General features: G+C 43.9%; 1 protein-coding gene across 3 annotated transcripts in view; it reads right to left on the bottom strand.

The window, feature by feature from the left end:
* Nucleotides 1-23,226, bottom strand: part of DIP2C (disco interacting protein 2 homolog C) — a 251,648-nt gene that overhangs the window by 120,423 nt on the left and 107,999 nt on the right. For all 3 annotated transcript variants that reach the window (XM_038530233.1, XM_038530232.1, XM_038530234.1), the window contains 2 exons: nucleotides 14,456-14,581; nucleotides 3,421-3,630 (listed from right to left, as the gene is read on the bottom strand). In XM_038530233.1, coding sequence (XP_038386161.1) covers nucleotides 3,421-3,630; nucleotides 14,456-14,581 — 336 coding nt within the window. The remainder of the gene's footprint in view (nucleotides 1-3,420; nucleotides 3,631-14,455; nucleotides 14,582-23,226) is intronic.

Here is a 23,226-nt window from a genome sequence, read left to right as displayed (position 1 = left end):
GACCCGGGGACCCAAACACTTGATCCGGGGACCCGGACATGACCCAGGGACCCGGACACCTGATCTGGGGAACCCTGACCGACCCGGGGACCTGGACACCCGACCCAGGGACCCAGACCTCACGTGGGGACCGGACCTGACCCGGGGACAGACCTGACCTGGGGCCTCACCCGGGGACCCAGGGCTGGAAAGCGAGACGGAGGCTCCAGCATCAGTCTATCCGCTGGATGCACAGGTGGAGTGTAAGCCCACGACCTGGGTTCGTGCTCAGCCCCCTGCCTGGGAGGCGTCCGCCCAGAGCTCCACTTCCGGGTGGCAACCGACGTCTTTTCCTGCCGTGCTTTCCGCAAACGAGCCTCGAGTCTAGAGCCGTCCACTGGCTTCCTACTGGGGTGATGCCAACACATAGCGCCGGAGTCTAACCCTCTTTTCCACATGCCTCCAGCACGTTACACGCACAAGGTTCTGCATGAACACATCCCAGGAACGATCTGGACATGTTCGAGAACATTCTGGTTCTTGCTGGAACAAGGGCCTGCAGTGAAGGGATGGTGTCCTGCCTGACGTGTGGGGGCGACGGCCTGTGGGGCTCGACTGGTGACACCTCAGGACGGGAGGGGTCAGGGGCCTCGTGTCCAAGGGCCGCATACCCTGCGAGAACGGTGAGCTGGGCCTAAGGAAGGTGTGGCCCGAAGGGCCCGCCCCAAACGCGGAGCTGGCCTGAACACGGGGTGTGCGTGAGCCCCACGGAGGGCGTCCCCCGGAAACCCACAGCAACGGGGCTTTTGCGCCGCGGACCGTCCGACAGCCGTGCTGCTGCGGCCGATTCTCCTTGGCCTCAGCGGTCTACGACCCCGGGCTTCCCCCTGCCACCGCGCGGAGCAGCGCCATCCCTGGCCCTGGCGGTACCTCGGCCTGAGCGGTCAGGCGGGGGGGTGGCTCTGGGCGCCGCCACGTGCACCCTCCCACGCTCATGCGCTCCCCATGCTCCCTCCCACACGCTCACACACTCCCTCCCACACATGCTCCATGCACTCCCTCACGCGCTCCCTCCCACACTCACGTGCCCCACGTGCACCCTCCCACACACGCTCCCTCCCAGACGCTGCACACACTCCCTCACACACACGCGCTCCCCATGCTTCCTCACACATGCTCCACGCGCTCCCTCCCACACTGCACATGCTCCCTCACAAGCTCACACACGCTCCCTCACAAGCTCCCACATGCTCCCACACATGCTCACATGCTCCCTCACACATTCACATGCTCATACACGATCCCTCACACGCACTCCCTCACGCTCACATGTGCTCCCTCACGTGCTCCCTCATACGTGTGCACATGCCCACCCCCTTCTGTACCCAAGACTTCGGATGGTCTCAACAAAAGCTCAAATGTTGCCAGTTCTGTGACATCATCTCTTTCCACAGAAACTGTCATTCTCCTTTATTCCTTGTTTTATTGGATCTTCCACTGCTTTCTTTCAGGATTTTTCGTATTTATAGAAAGTTTCTAGATATTCTAGGAACATGCCTTTGTGTCCAGTGAGGAATGACTGCAGCGTCGCTCACTGACGCTCGTTCGGGCGGCACTGAGACGGCAGAGACGTGAGTCATGCGACCTTTTATAGTCTGGATAAATTTAATTCTCCAGGCTGTAATTTCCTCTAGGGTTCCACACGAAACGTCACGAGGGAGAACCAAGGGCAGTGATTAATTTGTCCAAAATGACATGTTGCTCTTGGGAAGATTCTGATACTTCCTTAAAGTCAGTGCAACTGGAAGGCTGGGTGGCCCAGGCCGGAGTCAGCGGCAGAGGTGGGGGCCCTGTGCCCGACCAGCCACGCAGGGGATGGGCGACACGCACGGACGCCACTGAGGCTCCGAAACACACGCAAGAAAAGCCTGCTCTACTGCACGGTCACATACCTGTCAGTTTTAACTTAACTCTGATTTCACAGAGGCACTGCCAGCGGCTCACGAAGCAGCGTCACTGTCACTCACGGGTGTGAAACTGAGCTCAATCACGCCACTTGGCATGGCCTGTCACCGTGCAAAAAGGAAGAATTTTCCTCTCTCCTCCTTTTTACTCACCACCACTCCGACAGCACAAAGGAAAGAAACCGTTGTTCCTTCTTCCCCCACTAAAACCGAAGCAGGACGAAGTGGCTTCTGAAGATGCCAGCGGCTGTGCGTGTGGGGACCGAAACCAGACGCGCTCTCTGACCAGCGGCCTGATCTTCTGCAGAACAAAGAGCTCACCTCTGACGCTTCTATTGGCGAAGTCAAAACTGACGCGTTTAACTTCAACCTCACTGGAGGGAGTGCTCTTGAGGCAAAATCCTAAAAAAGCGGTTTGAGTTTTTTTGAACTCTGACAGGTGCCTAAAAATCTAGAAATCCGCACTTGTGACTCTCAGGTGTTTGTACAGTACTTCGTTCACTACCTTTACCTGTTTTCTAAATTTGGGGTTTCTGCAGACATGAGGTTTGATGTGGCGAGGAGGACGTGCGTCAAGCACGGCACCTGGGCCGGCAGCACCCGTGCAGTCGCTGCTTGAATGGGGAGCGCCCGGAACTACCCTGGCACCACCCCCAGAGCAGGTTAGCCGCTCTCTGGAAGACTTTTACTGGGAAACTCAAAACTCTTAATTAATCCATCGCTGAAAATGGGTGAGAAGAGATCCGGATGCCACGCCGTCCCTTCCAAAGCAACACGGACTCGCCGCATGTCAGGCTCAAGCGGAGGCAGAAACACACGCACCTCATTTGCCGGCAGTTCGGCCAGAACCACGGCTCACGCGACGTGCGTTCTTCCACTCTAACCATTCGCACGGAATCTCCTTTTCACGCTATTTTCAAATACTGCAGGCAATGCTTCCTAAGTGTGTGCTTGTTCCGACAGAGAGGGTCTTACTTCATCACAGGAGCCACGTACAACGTGAACGTGACGTGAACCAGCCAAGAACCTTAAATACTTACGGCAGAAAGCAGTCTAAAGCAGAAGCGAGAGACGCCCCCGCGTCCTCAAATGACATCCACGGTAACAGCAAACTCACTTAAAAATTCCCTGCCCTGTTTATCAGCATTATTAAAATGCCACGTAGAGGCATATTTAGCGTGAGGAGAGAACACGTAGAGACCTGGTTCCAAGTCTCCCTAACGAATGAAAACACATTCCTTTAGGAGCAGAAAGCTCCAAACACTCGGGCCGCCAGAGACACCGGGAATGGTGCACGGAGCCAAACCCAGGGGTTCACCACGTGGTACCACCAACGCGGCCAAGCACCCCAAGAGTCGGAGCTGGGCTCTGTGCCGTCCCACGCACGGAGCCGGGGCCGAGCGCCCAGGGGAATGCGCCGACGCCAAGAGCGGGGCTCCCAGGGCCCCCTGCTCGCCGGTGAGAGCCAGGCACTCACCTATGTGCGTCTGGGCCATGACGTCGGCCAGCCTGTGGGCGGCGCCGCTACCCCCACTTTGGGTGGACGAGGAAGAGGTTGTGGAGGTGGTGGAGCCATGGATGGCCTGGCTGATCCAGTGCTCCATGTTGATGCTGCCCTGGCTGGACGTGGGGGTGCCCTGGGAGTCACCCTGCACCGAGCCTTCGTCTTCCGAGCCAGAAGAGGTATCTGTGAGAGAGAGCAGACCCGCGATGCATCACAGCAGACACACTCAGCTCACACGTCGCAAGCACACCCCCCACACACCCTGTCCGACAGCCTTTGCTTTGAACACTCCTGAGAAGTTATGCCACATCTCAGATTATGAATTATTTTTTAGTATAATGAACTTCTCATCCAAACACCTTAAATAAATATGCTTAAAACGTTGTGTTTTGTTCTTTGACATTATGATCTCAGGCAGACATACTCACCAATTTGCTCCACTCAACAGTTTGGGAAGAAGCCAGGTATTTCTAGGCATACATGCACCAAGCAGGAAGGATGGGGATGGCACGTTCTCAGAGGTGTTGGGCTTTCACGTGTTTCAAAGCGTGTCTGTGCCCTTGTGTGGACCTGAGGGGGTTTCTCTGAGCTATAAACTCTGTGTGAGAGAAGATAACCACGTGCCTCCTCGAAGAGTAGGGTCTCCGCGCAAAGACAACGGTGTACAAGTTGGAAGGACTCTCGTCTCTTTCCCAGCAACCTACGTGCTCAGGACTTTGCTTCGTCCTTTGGTGAGGACATGTGTCATGACGGTATGTATTACGAGCAAACTAAATGTATTTAACAGTCTAGTAAAATTTTTTCACTTCTTTTTCTTTCTAGGAAAATTGTGCATCTTGGATTGAGAGAAGACACGTACTTTTTTGATTAAAATTAATGGCACTATTTTCATTTTTTAAGATTTCACCTAGCAGAGACATTTTCAAGAATTAAGTACTGGTGTGCCTGTTACTTAAACGCCACCATACGAGTGAATTCCAGGTCCCACCGCTGTAAAGTACGTGAGATGCCGGGGGGGATAAAAGACCGTGAGTAGCTCAAGAACACCGAATGAGAACGAGAGAAGTGACAATTTGTTCTAAATCAAGACAGAGGATTCTTTCTTTTCCAACACAACAGTATTTGCAAAGGGTATTTACACTTACATCTTGTTAACACTGTGACATGATCTACACTGCCTGGAAGATTTTTGAAAGTCTTTAGGAATCTGTTAGAAAAGCAGCACTAATATTAGGAGCCTGACAAATTCTCTCCATCTGCCCCGTCTTGTAAAATAGCGGGATTACAGTTTACAGAGAAAGAAAATTGATATTTTGTATTCAGACCTAAGACTCCTTTCAATTTTTTTAAATAATAAATTTACTTTTTATTGGTGTTCATTTGCCAACATACAGAATAACACCCAGTGCTCATCCCATCAAGTGCCCCCCTCAGTGCCCGTCACCCAATCACCCCCACCCCCCGCCCTCCTCCCCTTCCACCACCCCTAGTTCGTTTCCCAGAGTTAGGAGTCTCTCGTGTTCTGTCTCCCTTTCTGATATTTCCTACCCATTTCTTCTCCCTTCCCTTTTATTCCCTTTCACTATTATTTATATTCCCCAAATGAATGAGAACGTATAATGTTTGTCCTTCTCCGATTGACTTATTTCACTCAGCATAATACCCTCCAGTTCCATCCACGTTGAAGCAAATGGTGGGTATTTGTCGTTTCTAATGGCTGAGGAATATTCCATTGTATACAGAGACCACAGCTTCTTTATCCATTCATCTATCGATGGACACCGAGGCTCCTTCCACAGTTTGGCTATTACTTTCAGGGATCATTTCTATAGTTTGTTCCTTTCAATTTTTTTGATCGTGATAAAAGACAACCTAAAATTTACCATCTTAACCAGCTTTACGAAGTTCAGTATCCACTACACTATCTGTGTAATTGTCCCCAGCACTGACCTCAAGAGTTCTCTTCATCCTGCGAATCTGAAACTCTGTCTCCGCTAAGCAGCAGCCCTCTCTTCCCTCCCACGGCCCTGGACACGGCCGCTCTGCTCTCCCCGTGTGACTTGGGCCACTCCAAGTACCTCATACAGGTGGGTCACACAGTACGTGTCCTTCTGCGTGTGGCTATTGAACTCAGCACAACATCCTCGGGATTCATCCGTGTTGAAGGTGTGTTGCAGAATTCCCTGCCCTTTTAAGGGTGAATTACGTGCTGTTTCATGTATATACTACATTCTGCTTACACGTTCATCTATGGGTGGACACGGGGCTGCTTCTGTGTCTTGGCTACAATAACGCTCCTCTCACTACGGGTGTGCAATGATCTCCTTGAAACCCTGCCTTCAGTTCTTTTGGCCATAGACCCAGATGTGGAATTGCTGGGTCATTAGTGATCTTATCTTTAATTTTTTTTTTTATCTTTAATTTTTTAAGAAACTGCCATTCTGTTCACCACAGAGAAGGCACCTTCTTACACTCCCACCAATAGCACACAAAGGTCCGAATTTCTCCATGTTCTTACCATCACTTTTAATTTTCTGGTTCTTTGTCAGTAGCCATCCTAGTGGGTGTGAGATTGTATCTCATTGTAGTTTTGATTTGTGTTTCCATAGTGATCACTGATGCAAGGCAGCTTTTCATGCATGACTGGCCCTCTGTACCTTGTTGGGAAAAACGTTCGAGTCCTCAGACTTAGGATTTTTAAGGAACACATTTACCCATATATCCATCCAAATATTACCATCTCCTCAACAAGTGTTCTCATGTCTTTACTGTCAATCTTTCATCCCCATCCCATTTTTTCACAAGAAAACCACAGAAAAATATCCCTCATGATATAGACACAAAAAACCTCAAAAAGTATTACCAAAAAGAATTGAGCAACCTATAAAATGGGTAGTCTGCAGCAGGACCAAGTGGTGACATTCAAAAGTGAATTAATGTTATACACCATATTAGTAGAATAAAGGGAGAAAAGCCCTAAGTTAACCTTGAAAGTCACAGAAAAAGTATTTCACAGAATCTAACACTAACTCTATGATAAACCCTCTCAACAATGCAGGAATTGAACTTCCTCAACCTAACATAGGGCATCTGTGAAAACCCACAGCTCACACTGTATTTAATGTTAAGATGAACACGTTTCCCCTAAGATCAAGACTACAGCAAGGGTATCTCCTCTTAACACTTTGATTTGATATTATCTGCAAAGCTCCAGCCCATAAAATACAACAAAAAAGCATCCAGATTGGAAAGGAAACATTAAAACCATCTTTAGTCCCAGACAACACGATCTTATATGTAGAAAATCCCAAGGAACACACTAAACAATTTTTGAATTAATAAATAAGTTCAGGAAGGTCACAGGATACAAGATACAAAATACTTATACATGGGCAGCCTGGGGGGCGCAGCGGTTTAGCGCCACCTTCAGCCCGGGGCGTGATCCTGGGGTCCCGGGATCGATCTCGCGTCGGGCTCCCTGCATGGAGCCTGCTTCTCCCTCTGCCTGTGTCTCTGCCTCTCTCTCTCTCTCTGTGTCTCTCATGAATAAATAAATAAAATCTTTAAAAAATATATATACTACACAATTAGAGGAATGCAAAAATAGTTTGTAAGTTGTTATCTGGCAAAGGATTTGTATTCAGATTATATTAAAAAAATTTAGTGAGAAGACAGACAACTCATCTAAAAATTGGGAAAAAGTGTGAGGAGGCATTTAACCAATGAATATATACAAATAGCAAATATGCCCATTTGAAATTGCAAATTAAAATCACAATGAGGGACACCTAAGTGGCTCAGCGGTTGAGTGTCTGCCTGTGTCTCTGCCTCTCTCTCTCATGAATAAATAAAATCTTAAAAAAAATTAAAACCACAATGAGATAATATTTCATATCCACTAGAATAGCTACAATGAAAGATCCAGACAACACAGTGTTGGTATGGATGTTGAGAAACTAATCCTCATATAGTGTTAGTGGGAATGTAAAATGGTGGCAGCCATACGGAAACAATCTGGCAGTTCCCTGAAAGTTAAGTATAAACTAACCATAGATTCATTAATTCAACTTCTAAGAATCTACTCAAGATAAATGATACATGTATACACAAACATACATGATTAACGTGCATCGCAGCCTTATTCATAACAGCCAAAAACTGGAAACAAGCTAAATATCTACCAACTAGTGAACAGATAAACAAAATGTGGTATGTCTAATAGGATACAATTCAGCAACAAGGATTTAATCAATGCATGCTACAACATGGAGGATGCTCAAAAATATGCTAAAGATGATGCAAAAGAGCATATATTATAGTTTTATTTACAAAATGTCTAGGATACTCATAGAAGCATATAAACTACCATCAGTGACTGCCTATGGCTGAATGTGCGAATGGGAATTAACTGCAAATGGGCACAAGGAAACTTTCGGGGTGATGGAAATTTCTAAAACTAGACTGTGGCAATGGCTGCATAATCTATACATTTATTAAAAATCATTGAGGGATCCCTGGGTGGCGCAGCGGTTTAGCGCCTGCCTTTGGCCCAGGGCGCGATCCTGGAGACCCGGGATCGAATCCCACGTCGGGCTCCCGGTGCATGGAGCCTGCTTCTCCCTCTGCCTGTGTCTCTGCCTCTCTCTCTCTCTCTCTCTGTGTGACTATCATAAATAAATAAAAATTTTTAAAAAAGATTAAAAAAATAATAAAATAAAATAAAATCATTGAGTTACACATTTATAATAGATTAGTTTTATAAAATGTAAATTACACCTCAAGAAATGCATGAAAGATGAATGTGTGTTCTGCAGGAGCTGAGGATAACGTGCTGTGATCATCAGCTGCATCACGTTGGATGACAGTGTTATTTTGACAAATTATTTAAGAAAAGTTTTTTTTAAAACTCTATTATTCTTGATTTTACCATTTTCCCCTCATTATTTATAAATTATAATGCTTTTTTAGGTATATATTCATTTTCTGTCTTCCTAATTCTTCATTTTCCATTATGCAAGATCCCTCTTTATATGTTGTACTACCTTTGTCTTCCTGTCTATTTTGTCTGATATTAAGAAAGACTTGTATGCTTTACATTTAATGTTTGCATTGTATATTTTTTCAACCTTGTATTCTTAATTATCCTCACTTATTTAAATGTGTCCTGGTTGGCTCAGTCAGTACAGTCTGTGACTCTTGATCTTGGGGTTGTGACTTCGAGCCCCACATGGGGGAAGAGTTTATTACTTTAAAAAAAAAATACGCTGTGTCTCTTATAGACAAGATAAGATGTATCTTCTTTTATTATTTACCCAGTCTCACAATTTCAAACTTTTAATTTGGTGTTTGGTCCATTTACAAGTTTACAATTATTATAATCATGGACATGAGTGGGCTATTGTTTTCCATACATTTCTATTTTTTCCATCTGTTAATTTTTCCTGTCTTCTCCTAGCCATATTTTTTGAGTTTCATTTTATGTATTCTATTAAATTCTTATCTATACTTTATTTTTTAGTGGTTGAGGTACAGCTTATGCATCCTTAACAGACCCATATGGGGTCAATATTCTAACCATTTGCTGCTCTTCAAGTTTGACACTATAAACTTTCTCTTTCACCTCCACTCAAAACACACCTGACACTACTCATTTTCTACTGTTCACACCCTACTTCCTACTTCATAAAAGTAATAGCCACACAACAGTATATCCCATTCACCCATTTTCATCCTATGTACAGGTGTTTTAAAGCACATTACAACAGGAAAACATAGTACTCCATGTTCACCCAACTATTTACTGTTTCTAGTGCTCTTTTTTCCTTTTTACAGATTACATTTTTCATCTAGTATCATTTCCCATCAGCCTAAATGACATCCATCAGCACGCTTGTAGTGCAGTTCTGCTGGCACCACATTCCCTCAGTTTTTGTGTATCTCATTATGTCTTCATTACACCCTTGTTTATTAAGGATATTTTCTCTGAATATGAGCTGACAGGTTTTTTTTTTTTAGAATTTATTTATTTTTATTCATGAGAGACATAGAGAGAGGGGCAGAGACAGGCAGAGGGAGAAGCAGGCTCCATGCAGGGAGCCCGATGTGGGACTTGATCCCGGAGCCCCAGGATCACGCCCTGAGCAGAAGGCAGATGCTCAACCACTGAGCCACCCAGGCATCTCCCTCTTAGGACTTTAAATATGTCTTCCTATTGCCTTCTGGTCTCCATAGTGTCTTCATGTAAGTCATTCATCATTCAGATGATGTTCTCTTGTATGTAACACGTTTTCCTCTGATGACTTTCAAGATTTTGTCTTAATCTTTGGATTTCAGCACTTTGACTATTGCCAACTTAGGTATAATTTTTTTTTATACTCCTCCTTCTTTGGATTCAATGAACTTCTGGGATCTATAAGGTAGCATTTTACATCAGTCAGAGAAGTTCTTGACTCTTATTTCCTCAAACAGGTTTTCTGCCCTCTTCTCACTCCATCTTGGATTCCAATTCAAAGTAGGCTTAACATTGTACCATAGATACTTAAGGTTCTTCTATTAACTTTTCTTTAATTGTGTCTCCCTGTTCCTCAGTTTCTCTTCATTTCCTTTCAAGCGTACAGACTCCTTCATCTTCCCTCTCCAATCTGATGTTACAACCAATCCAGTGAAATTCAACCTGAGTGAAATTTCTTTTCTCTGCTCAGCTCACATATTAAGGCAACATTTTCCTTTAGTTCTTTAGTCTATTTTTATTTGATTCCCTGAATAAATATTTATAAACACAGGTTTAAAAACTCCATCTTCTGCTGTTTCAAACACCTACACCAGAGCTCTCCAGCAGAAATATGAGTCTTATAGTTTTCAACCTTCTAGTAGCCACGTTAAATAATATATGGATACAATCAATTTTAAAAACATACTAATTAACTCAAAATATTAAAAATATTATTGTTTCAGTAAATAATAAATATGAAAATGAAATAACCTTCCTGTGATTTTTTTTCATATGAACTCTTCAAAATCTGGTGTGAATGTCACACTTAAAGCAAATACAGTTGAGGCCAGCCACATGGGGTTAGTGGAGCACAATGGAGACCATCTTATGTTCATTTTACATTAACTCCTTTTTCTGTGGCCCCAGACTGCATTTCTTGCATCTCTTCATATCTAGTTATTGTTTACAGAGTAGTAGGCATTGTGGATGGCATGTGGATTCTATAACCCTCCTCTAAATCTGTGTGCTTCTTATTTTAGCAAGCAGTTCAATTACTGGTTGATCATCTTGACGCCGACAGACTTGGAGTTATTCTTTGCTAGTGTGGATCTGTGGAAAGTTCTACACCTTTCATCTGCCTGAACTCAGATCTCTGCCTCTGCAACGGAGCAGAATGACCAGCCTCACTCAGATCTCAATCCCTAGGCCATGGTCTAAACATTTATTCCAGGCAGAAAACTGGGAACTGCGGGGCTCACCTCACAAGTTGTCCTGCTGTCATGTCAGGTTAGTCTGTCACCGCTGGGGGTCCACGGCCTAAAACAGCTGTTCCATTTGTTTGGGACAGTTTTATAGTTGCTTATAAGTGCATGGGTTAGTCTAGTGCCAGTTATTCCACTATGGTTAGAAGCAGAAGTGCTTGGCAAATCCTTTTTATATTTTTGTATGTAAAAACTAAAGGAAAACTTCTCCTATAAAAGAGTGTCAGTGTAACAATCCCTAAGTAGATCTTTTCCAGAGACTCTGATACTCATCAGTGACTAGTCATTTCACACAGAAAGTAAATACTTTAGGAATATGCTCTGAAGAGCTATGGACACGAGATGAATTCCAACAAATGTTATCAGCAACCAAGAAAAACAGAATGAGAGACAATGAAGCTTAGCCCTAAGATTTCATTCAAACAAATATGGTTATAAATATATAGACACCTACTACACACAAAATAGGTTGTGAATAAAAATTTTTATGATGATGGTGCTGGCATTTGATTGTACAAAACTATCCCATATGATATTACCACCAGGACTCTTGCATGACGGTGTACAAAGTGTATTATATGGCATACGAGATTTGATTTATAATCAAATAATAAAATGCAAACATTTAATCAAAAATAGCATTTCCAATAATGTTCTTTTATATTTTGCAAAGATATCTATACAATGTTTGATTTTCTACAGTTTTGTGTTTCATCATGAAACAAAAAACAAAATAATCTGAGGATGGATTCAACATGTGAAAAAGCACATAATGAATAATTTCATTGCTTCCTGCAATGAAATGCATTTTAAACTCATCATTTTTCATAAAAAAAAGGTAGCTCAGAAAAATGACTATCTCCTTGAATGGTGTCTAGTTCCAAACACTTGGTTTAAGTGGGTTTGTTATCCTTGTAAGTCCATTCTGTTTGCTACAAAAACATAGAAAATAAAACTTTTCACCACATTAACAGTAGACAGTACAGATATAAACCCCTGGTTATATGGTCCAATTAATCTATGATAAATGAAGCAAGATTATGCAATGGCAAAAAGTCTCTTCCACAAATGGTGTTGGGAAAACTGGACAGCCACATGCAGAAGGAGGCATACATCACACACAAAAATAAACTCAAAATGGATTACGGATCTAAAAATGACACTGAAACCATGAAAGTCCAAAAAAGCAGCCAATAGACACTTGGATACAGGCCTTAGCAATATTTTTTGGACCAGTCTCCTCACACAAGGGAAGCACAGCACATGACTGTCAAACTGAAAGCTTTGCACAGTGGAAGATCCATCAACAAAACAAAAGGTAACCCACTGGATGGAAGAAGACATTTGCGAATCATGTATCTGATAAGCAGGTTAGTATCCAAAATGTATAAAGAGGGGCTCCCTGGGTGGCCCAGCGGTTTAGCACCATCTTCAGCCCAGGGTGTGATCCTGGAGTCCTGGGATGGAGCCCCACGTCGGGCTCCTTGCACGAGGCCTGCTTCTCCCTCTGCCTGTGTCTCTGCCTCTCTCTCTGTCTCCCATGAATTAAATAAATAAAATCTTTTAAAAAAATGTATAAAGAACTTGTACAACTCGAGACCAAAAAAAAAATAAAATAAAATAAAAAATAAAAAAATCTAAACTATCTGATTAAAAAAATGGGCAGAGGACCTGATTACACATTTTCCAGAGAAGACACCCAGACGGCCAACAGACACATAAGAAGATGCTTAACTTCACTCATCATCAGGCAAATACAAATCAAAATCAGCTATCACCTCACATCTCAGAATGAGGAGTATCAAAAATAAATAACAAATGTTGGTGTGGATGCAGAGAAAGGGGAATGAACCCTCGCACACTGTTGGTGAATGCAAACTGGTGCATCTGTTCTGGAAAACAGTATGGAGGTTCCTCAAAAAGTTAAAAATAGAGCTAACCTATGATCTAGCAATCCTGCTTCTAGTTATTTATCAGAAGAAAATGAAAACACTAATTCAAAAAGATGCACCCCTATACTTTTTGTAGCATTATTTACAATAAGCAAGATATGGGAGCAGCCCCAATGTCCTTGGACAGATAGATGGATAAAGAAGAAATGGTAAACATAAACAATGGAATATTAGCCATAGAAAGAAAGAAATCTTGCCATTTGCAATGATGTGGATGGACCCTGAGATCATTATGCAGAGTGAAATAAGTCAGAGAAAGACAAAAAGTGTATGTTTTCACTCACATATGGAATCTAGAAAACAAAACACATGAACAAACAGAAACCAGAAAGAGACTCAAATATGGAGGACAAACTGGTGGTGACCAGAGGGGAGGCTGGTGGGGGACAGAGCAGGTGAAGAGGACTGAGCAGTACAAACTTCCGGCTATGAAACAGGTCCGAGGATGCACAGTGTAGTGTGGGTAGCACAGTGGGCAGCACTGCCCCAGCTGCGTCTGCTGACCAGTGACCACACAAACCACGCGGGGCACTGAGTGATGTGTGTAATTGCTGAATCACTGTGTTGTGCGCATCTCGGAGTTGAAGCGTGAGGTTCTTGTACTCTCACTGCTCGCACACAGTCAGGACTAAACCTCAAAATACTCAAAAAAAAAAAAAAAAAAGTGTCATATACGTTCATCTGTTCTTACCGCGGCAGGTAACTTAGGTCCAGAGAAAGGCAGAGTGGTCACAACAGCATGAATAATGTTGGAACCCAATTCACAGGAAAAACACAAAATAATTTAGGCCTGATCCTTCATGTTTTCTAAAGGTACCTGGATATTAACTTTGTGCTTTACTTGGGTTTTGAAGATCATAAAACAAAGATCATCATTATTTGGGTAAAGCAGAGAACTTAGGTAGGTAAATAAAATTCAAGGTTAAATAAAAGCAAAAATATAAATAGACTATTACCTTCAGTCGTTTAGATTGAGGCTGTTGACAGGCCTGTGGACCAAACTGGCCCTCTGCCGGTCTTTGTAAATAAAGTTTTATTAGCACACAGCCACTCACTGCCGGCTTTCAACCACCACAGAATAAGCAGCTGTGACAGATGCTACTTTGTCCACAGACCAAAATACTACCCACGTTACAGGAAAAGTATGAGGACCCCAAAGTGAGGTCACTGCATAAATTGTTCAATTCATTTGGTTTCTTAATACAATCCCATGACATAGTTACATTCGAAGGACTTGAGAATCTGCACACCCCAATCTAGGCAGAAGACAAGTCCAACTTCAGTTACAATTATGGAGGCAGAAACTCTTCCCTTTTGCTACGTGAAAAATTAAGTAAACTTTTGTGAGAACTTAAAGGCTGCATCATTTATGAATCTCAATGAGAAGATTAAAATATATCTTTGTGTCAACACACATGTAATGTTAATTTTCCGTCCACCTTTAATGCAGAGTATACATGCTGGACTTCTGGTTCACAGAATCTGACTCACAGCACCATTAGTTTGAAAGCTGCAGAGACCAGGATTGCCTGGGCAGGCGGTGAATTAATCTTTACGAAGCAGACAGTGGGCCCGCTGCTCACCTGGAGGTGTGTAGGCATCCATCGAGGTCTGCACAACCAAGGACCTGCGTTTGGAAGGCATAGGCACCGCCATCTTCCTTTCTTTATGTTTAGCCAGCGCTGCCTGCACAGCCTCTGTGTGGACGTCTGAAACAGAAAGAGAGCTCAATCACCCCATTGTTCAGGGACATCCCAAAGGCCTTGTGTTCTTTTTTTTTTTCTCCTTTCTGTCTGGTCCTGTGTAATGGCTTATCCTCCTACGGAAACTGTCACCAACAGATGGGTGGGGAAGGAAGGAAAAGAGGCATAGACCGCGGGCTTGAAAGCTACAGGGAAATGACATTCGAATTCATTTAGACTTTCAATTTTTTTTTTAACCTTAGAATCTGTATAAATAATCACATGCTGGCTGCAAAGTGCCACGTGACTATTCTTAGGCCAGCGGGCCTTGACCTGTGTGGGTTTTTCCTCAGAGGTCACACCCCTCAAGCCTCGTGACTTGTTTCGGTGTTCTGTTGAGGGGGCTTGGGCACTTCCAGGCTGTGGCAGTAATCCCCACCGATACTCACCAGGCCCTCCGGGGCCGGTCACTATGTTTGGCCTTTTGAGTATACTAACCCACTGTATTCACCCCACAAATATTTACTGGACGCCGACTTTGTAAAAGCCTCCTCAGGGCTGGGGGTACGGTGCGAACCAGGCAGACAAGGGCTCTGTCTCGTGCAGCTGACTTGCTAATGGGTACGGTACAGGGCAGGCATCGAAACAGGATCGCAGGCTGCCCACGCAATGGGGAGGCCGGGCGGGTGCTGCTCTGTGAAGTCTGACTACCGAGAACAAACGGCCCTTCTGGCAAGAGTTTCCAGGACATGGAGAGCACGCAGCTCCCAGGTGTGGAGAGCGACCGGGCAGGTGCCGGCAGGGGACAGAGACTGGGGAAGGACGTGCCACGAGGACGTGCACGAGGGCTGCAGAGGCCGGGCAGGGAGCTGGCCCCAGTGAAGTCTGACAGGGAAGCGCTGGGGATTTGAAGCGGGGCCGCCAGGACCGGAGCCCGCGAGTGGGGACCATCTGGCTGCTAGGATGAAGGCCGCGGGAGAACAAGCGGAAGCAGGGGACAGGCAAGAGGCACCAGGCAGGCTCAATACTGCCACACCATCCCACTCGGTCCCACGGAGGCGGGGCTCCAAGTACTTCACAACGAGGAAGCAGAGGTATGAAGCCCCCCCACTTACTACCGTGGCGAGTGGTGTTGCTAGGTGTGAACACCGCCCCCAGAGTCCACACCCTTTACCACCAAGCACACCACAATCTAGCTGTTCCTACGAACACGCCAATGGCTTAGCATTTCAGAACAGAGGCCACCCAACCACCCCCACAGGCCACCCGCAGCCGGTGTCTCTTCTTTTGAAAGTGTGAAAAGACACGGTAAAAAGAAAAGCTATTAAGTGGAGGTCAGTATTCATTTACAGGTGCGGAGGAGAGAGCGGAAAATACACATGCAGTGGAATGCTCCGACCTTAAGTACGTTTGACAAATTTTAATACTTAGAAATCCATCTATAGAACCATTGCTGCAACCAAGACAAAGGACATATCAACCCAAAGTTCCCACGTGTGTTCTTCCAATCAATTCTCACTCCGGATAACCAGCTTGGTTCTTGACCTTCACACAAATAGGCTCACACAGATTATGACCTCAGAATTCTATGCGCCAGCGCTACTTGCCGGATATACACATTCGTGTGGCTGCGTGGTTGGGTTCAGTACCTCATGGGTTTGACCGATGAGAATTAATACAACATATGAACACATCGTAATTCGGTCATTATTCCTCCAGTTGATGGATGTGTATGTCATGTCCAGTTCTGGGCTACTACAAAGCACCAGCAGCGAGGACTCACGTACATGTCCACGTATTTATGTGGACATTTTCATTCCTTTTTGCTAAATAGCTAAACATGTAATTGCAGGGCCATGTGGTAAGCCCAGGCTCGAATTTTAAAGAAATCACCCAACCGCTCGCCAAGTGGTTATGGTAGTTCACATTTCCACCAGCCGTGTATGGGATTCCAGGCCTGACCCATCTTTACCAATGCTTGGTACGCTCGATCTTTTCCACAGCAGACACCATCATGGTTGTGAAGTGGAATCTCCTTGGGGATTTAGGTTTGCATTCACCCGATGGCTGAAGCTGAGCACCCTCCGTGGACATGAGTACGGCATCTGTCATGAAGTACCTGTCAAAAGTTTTTTGTCTATCTTTTGAGCTGCCTCTTTGTTACTGATTTATAGTAGTTCTTTACATATTATAGGGACAGTTACTTTCAGGTGTATGTTCTGAACCTATTGACCCTGAGTCCATGGCTCCCCTTACCAGTACACCAGATGAGAAATTGTTAACCTTCAGGAGATCTGCTTTATTTTTTCCAGTGCTTTTTGACAGGAAGCAGCACCTACACCAGCCACCTAGCTTTGCTAACAGGACACCCCACCCCCACGTCCTCCTTCAGACTCATTCCACCCAGCCTGCCCCACTCTGTAGGCATCCCTCTGAAGCGGCTCCAGTTCCCATCCTGGTCTAACGCCCGGGCCCCCCCCACCACCACATTATCCCACAGATCTATCCAACTTGCCCACTGGGCAGGAGTCTGTCCAAAGCACTGCCTTCCTCATCTCATTCTGCAAGCAAACCTACAGTGAGCAGCAGCACACCAAAGTGACACCTGCCATGGAGAGAGGGGAAGATAACCCACATATCAGTTCAACTGCAGCCCGAGCAGGGGTTGGGGGCAGACATCTGGTCTGACTGCCGGCCCACCCATCAACAAAAGCCTCACAGGGGGCAGCAAAAAGAGACAGCCCTGGACTTCAGTTACTCCACCCTCAACAGTCAAGTGAGGGCAGATACCTGGTCGGACTGGAGGCCCCACCTCCAAAGAAAGCCCTGTTGGGCCAGCACAAGGAGAGCACCGTGCAGTACGGTGTGACAGCAGCCCCACAAATAGGCTAAGAGGAGGCATCTGGTCTGGCCCAAGGCAGCCAAGACTGGCCCCTTACAGCAAAGGGACCAAACCCTGCCCACACAGGCAGAGGGCCACTGCAGGTGCCTGGAAGGCAAGCATGGTTTGAGCACAACAGTGGGACACACACAACATAGGAGACACCTGACGTGCCGGGTTCTGGTGAACGGGGGACCCTGTACAGTGTCTCCAACAGAGCAGCACAGGATGCCTTCACGAGACCACTATTTTCAAAATGAGAAGACATACCTGACTCTCCTGCCAAATGAAAACAGATACAGAGAATGAGACACAGTGAGACGAGGAATATGTCCCAAATGAAAAAAACAGTATAAATTCACAGCAAAAGAGCTTAATGAAATGGAGATGAGCCATATGCCTGCTAAGGAATACAGAGCAGTGATCGTAAAGATACTCACTGGCCTTGAAAAAGGAATGGAGGACTCAGACTCTCAGAAAAGAAATAGACAATAAAAAATGAACCGGCCAGAGATGAAGAACTCAATAACTGAAATTAGAAATTAGAAAGTGTCTGCAAGGACGTCCGCTCAGCGCACAGCAGCGGGGCAGGTGAGGCCGTGGCCGCAAAGCCCACTGCCCGGCTGTAAATCCCAGCTCCTCTCTGCAAGCTCGGGCCTCAGTTTCCTTAGGTGGAAAAAAGGAATGAGAGTCCCACACACAGCGGGGCCGTGGGGGTGAAGGACTAGCCAGGACGCGAGGCCCAGTGGGGAGCCTGGCCGTGCAAATGCAGACATTTGCCGGGTACCTCCTTCCCAGGACCTGCTGCTGCTCAGCCTGAGAGGGGACAGCCTCGTGCTGCAGACGCCACCTGCACCAGGGGCCCGGGGCCAGCTCTGCTGCACGGCGACCACTGCTGCTGACACCCTGGCCTCGGCCCAGCACCAGCCTTGCACGTCTCTCTCCGGGCAGTGGTTCAGGTAGAGCACACACCGGGAGGCCGAGGCGTGGGCAGCAGGCGGAGACGAAAAGTGGAAGGACACGGGGTGGGAGGCCACTGGGACAGCGGGAGGGCCATCCCCAGACACGTGGTCCTCATCTGTCCCCACCACGGCCTCAGTGGACGTGTGGTCCAGGGGCCAGGAGCACAGAGCAGAGGGGCTTAGGTCGGGCCCCCGACATCACCCATGGGGCCTCTCATGGGTCACCACTCGCTCTCTTCCCCGTGGAATTACTTCCAATGAAGGATGAACAATGTCACCATTCAGACACTAAATGAACACGTACCGAATGCCTTCTCTGTGCCAGGCTCTGCTCTGGGCGTAAGTGAGCCTTTTTTTCCCATCATAAACTCATCCCATGTTTAACGAAGGCTTTTGTCCTCAGTGAACGACACGAGAGATAAAGTTTTACATCAGCTATAAACTACCCAGGAAAAACACCAAAAGTTCATCAGAGAAACAAAGGCCAGTGGCCTTGCTGGTATGAAGTGAGGCTCTCAGGCTCTGGAATCGGGCCGTAGGTCACACGAGCCACATAAGCGTTAAAACGGTGCCTGGTACAGAGCAAATGGCCACCTTCAAACACTTCCATCTATGGTTTTATATTTTGCACCGCGAAGTCTTGCACATCTTCCGTTTCAATTTTCATTAGGTTCTTTGTAAGTTGGTGGGGATCTTCCTGTTTTAGTTTAGGGAACATTATTTACTGGGGAAAATTTTTAAAGAAAATAGTAAGATTACCAGGAAACCACAGAAATAGTCAACGGGATTGAAAACGTCCTTAAATTTTAACATTTTAAAATCTACTGTACCTACCACATTTTCAGTCATTGTCATGTCTGTTGACATGTATGCACAGAATTTTTGTTTAAGTTATATTGAGCCATTATGCTCAACCCTCATTATTTCCAATAATCTAGAGATTTCTCTGGAGTCTCTAGGTAGATGACATCCTGCAAATCTCCCTTCTCAACACCGTCTGTGTCCATCGCTGACACAGGCTCCTGTCCCAGAATGAACCAGAGAGGGCCGCTTCTCTACTTTTGAAAACGTACAGAATCAGACACTAATTGCTTGAAGGTTGGGTGTCACACCTGAGCCTGCGGTATTTTTGTGGAAAGGTTTCTAGCTACTGCTTCCTCTTAGTGCTCATAGGACTACTCGAGGTTTCCATTTCTTCTGAAGCTTTTATATTAGGAATGTGTCCATTTAATTAAGTTTTCAACTTTACTGCCATGTGGCTATTCACACTATTCTTTTTCCCTCTGATGTATCTGTAGTAACATGTCCCATTTTTAATTCCTTGTGTCATTTACTTCTTTTTTTCATCATTCTGACTGCAGGTTTTTCTATGTTATCAATATCTTCCAAAAATAATTTTGATCTTTCTTGATCTTCTAAACTTTATCATCCTCATTTCTATTTCATTTTTTTAAATTACTAGGTTTTTATTTTTAGGACAAATTAAGGTTTATAGAAAATTGAGTGGGAAGTGCAGCGTGCTCCTCATTACATCCCCACCACACACTCTTCTCTCCATACTGACATGTTACCTTAGTGTAGTTCCACTGATGAGGCAATGCTGGTACAGAATTAAGTGAAGTCCACAGCTCCCACTGGAGCTCAGTCTTGGTGCTGTACATCCTACAGGTTCTCACATACGCATAATGACATGTACATATGATCACAGTGTCCTATTGAATAGATTCACTGCCCTAAAAATCGCTTGCTTCACCTATTCATGCTTCCCTTCCCCTGAGCACCTGGCAACTGCTCATCGTTTTTATCAACTCCATATTTCTATCTTTTCCAGAACATCATGTGTTTGGGGTCATACGGTATGGAGACTCGTCAAATTGGATTCTTAAACTTTGTCATATGGATTTAAAATTCCTTCCTGTTTTTTAACACTTGATAGTTAATTTCTTTTTAGCACTAAATAGTATTCCATGCTTGGATGATCACAATATGTCTACCCATTCATTAAAGGATGCCTTAGTGCTTCTAAGTTTTGGCAATTATGAATAAAACTAGTATACACATTCATGTGCAAATTTTTGTACAAATACATTATTTCCAGTTCATGTGGGTGAATATCAAAGAACACACTGCTGGATCACATGGTACAAGTAGGTTTTATTTTGTAAGAAACTCCCCAACTGTCTTCCTAAATGGCTGCACCAGTCTGCATCTCCACCAGAGTGACGGATGGTTCCTGTAGCTCTACATCCTCGCCTGTATTTGATGTCGTCAGAGTCCTGGATTTTTGCTAATAATTTATAAATATAATTTATAATAATAGTTATTATTATTGACATGATGTTTAACATCTCCTCCTCATGTATTTGCCATCTGAATACCTTCTTTGGTTAAGGTGTCAGTTCAGATCTTTTGCTCACTTCTTAATGGGTTAATTCCTTACTCTGGTCTTTGGAGGTTTTTTTAATATCCTGGATACTAGTTTTTTTATTTTTTTAAAAATCAGAACTGTGTTTTGCAAAGATTTTTCTTCTGGTCTGTGCTTTACCCTTTTCATTCTGCCTTTTAAAAGCAGAGCAGAAATTTCTAATTTTAATGAAGCTAAGCTTATCAATATTTTTTCTTTCATAGAGTATGCTTTTTGTACCTAAAAAGTCATCATCAAACCCAAGATCACCTGTATTTTCACCTATGTTATCTTCTGGGAATTTTACAGTTTTGGGGTTACATTTGGGTCTATGATACATTTTTTGAAAGATTTTATTTGGAAAATGAGCAAGAGAAGAGAGGAACAGAGGGACAAGCAGACACTGCACTGAGCACAGAGCCGGCTTGAAATCAAGAGTTGGATGCTTAACTGACTGAGCCACCAGGTCTATGATGCATTTGAGTTAATTTTTGTGAAAGGTTTAAGATCTGTGTCTACATTGTTATTCCAGTGCTGTATGTTGAAAGAACTATCATTTCTCCACTAAATTGCCTTTGCTGATCAAATATTGACTATATTTGTGTGGGTCTATTTCTGGGCTGTCTACTATGATACATTGATCCATATTATTTCATCAACATCTGTCTATATCACCACTGACTTTATAAGTAAGTCTTGAAGTTGAATAGTATCAGTCCTCAACTTTGTTCTTTACTGTGTTAGCTAGCTCTCTGGGGTCTTCACCTTTCCACATATACTTTACAACTGACTTGATATCCACAAAATGATTTGCTGGAATTTTGGCTGGGATTGTGTTCAATCTGTAGATCAAATTGTGAAGAACTGACATCTTGACAATATGGAGTCTTATCCGTGTACATGCAAACTCCATTTATTTAGTTCTTATGGCTTATCACTTTTATCATTTTCCTCATATAGGGTTTATAGATTTTTTTTTTTTAGTTCAAAGTATTTCATTTTGGTGGTGCTGATGTAAATGACATTGCATTTTGAATTTTGAATTCCAATTGTTTGTTGCTGGAATATAATAAAGTGATGTTTTTGTATGTTAACCTTCTATCCTGCAACTTTGTTATAATCATGCATTCCAGATTTTTTTATTCTTGGGATTTTCTACATAGACAATCACATCATCTGTGAATAGAGTTTTAATTCATCCTTATCAATATATATAACTTCTGATTTCCTTTTATTGTCCTATCGCATTAGCTAGGATTTCCAGTGCAATGTGAAAAAGGATCTGGTAAGAGGGGTCTTTGTTGCCTTGCTCCTCATTTTGGTGGTTTATCATTTGGTTTCTCATCACTAAATATGGTAAGTTTTTTTTAGATGTTCTTAATCAAATTGAGGAAGTTCTCCTATATTCCCAATTTGTTGACACTTTAATAATGAATGGGTGTTAGATTTTGTCAAATGCTTTTTCTGTTACCTATTGATAGGGTCATAGGAGTTGTCATCTTTAGTTTCCTGATGTGATGAATTATGTTAACTGATTCTTGAATGTTAAACCAGCCTTGCATACCTGGAATAAATTTCACTTGGTCATGGTATACAATTTTTATACAATATTGCATTTGATTTACTATATTGTTGAGGAATTTTTAAAATCTATGTTCATGAGAGATAGTAGCCTATAGTTTTCCCAAATGTGATGCTTTTGTCTAGTTTTACTATCAGGTTAACACTGGTCTCAAACAATGCACTCTCTCTTCCTTTTATCTCCAGGAACAGAATATAGAGAGAAGCATAATGTCCACTTTAAATGTTTGGTAGAATTCACTAGCAGCCCATCTGGGCCTGGTGCTTTGTTTTGGAAAGTTATTACTGATTCATTTTTTTTTGAAAAGACATAGCCTTACTCAGATTGTCTACTTCTTCTGGTGTGACTGTTGACAGGTTGTGTGTTTCAAGGCCTGGGTCCACTTCATCTACATAATCAAATTTGTGGACACAGTGCTGTTTGCAATATTCCTTTATTGTCCTTTTATGGTCTACAGGATAAGTAGTGAAGGTCAGGTTTTCATTTCTGGTATTAGGATTTTTATCTTCTCTCTCTTTTTTTAATTAACCTGGTCAGAAATTTATCACTTCTATTGATCTTTTCAAAGAGCCAGTTTTTGGCACCTTTGACTTTCTGATTTCTTCTTTTCAATTTCATTTTTTTTTTTTTTGCTTAAGTTATATTATTTTTCTTCTTTGTATTTACTCTGCTCTTTTCCTAAGGTTGAAGCTTACAGATTTTAGATCTTCTCTTCTAACACTGGATTCTGCATATTTGCTTGTAAGCATTAATTTGCCACATTTCACAAATATTGATCACTGGTATTTTCTCCTTTTAGTTCAAAATATTTTATAAATTTCTCAGGCTTCTTTGATCCATGTG

This window comes from Canis lupus, chromosome 2 (assembly GCF_011100685.1).
Source record: "Canis lupus familiaris isolate Mischka breed German Shepherd chromosome 2, alternate assembly UU_Cfam_GSD_1.0, whole genome shotgun sequence".
In the NCBI taxonomy this organism is placed as follows: domain Eukaryota; kingdom Metazoa; phylum Chordata; class Mammalia; order Carnivora; family Canidae; genus Canis; species Canis lupus.
Note: the sequence above shows the minus strand (reverse complement) of the source record. Positions and strands in the feature narration are given on the sequence as shown.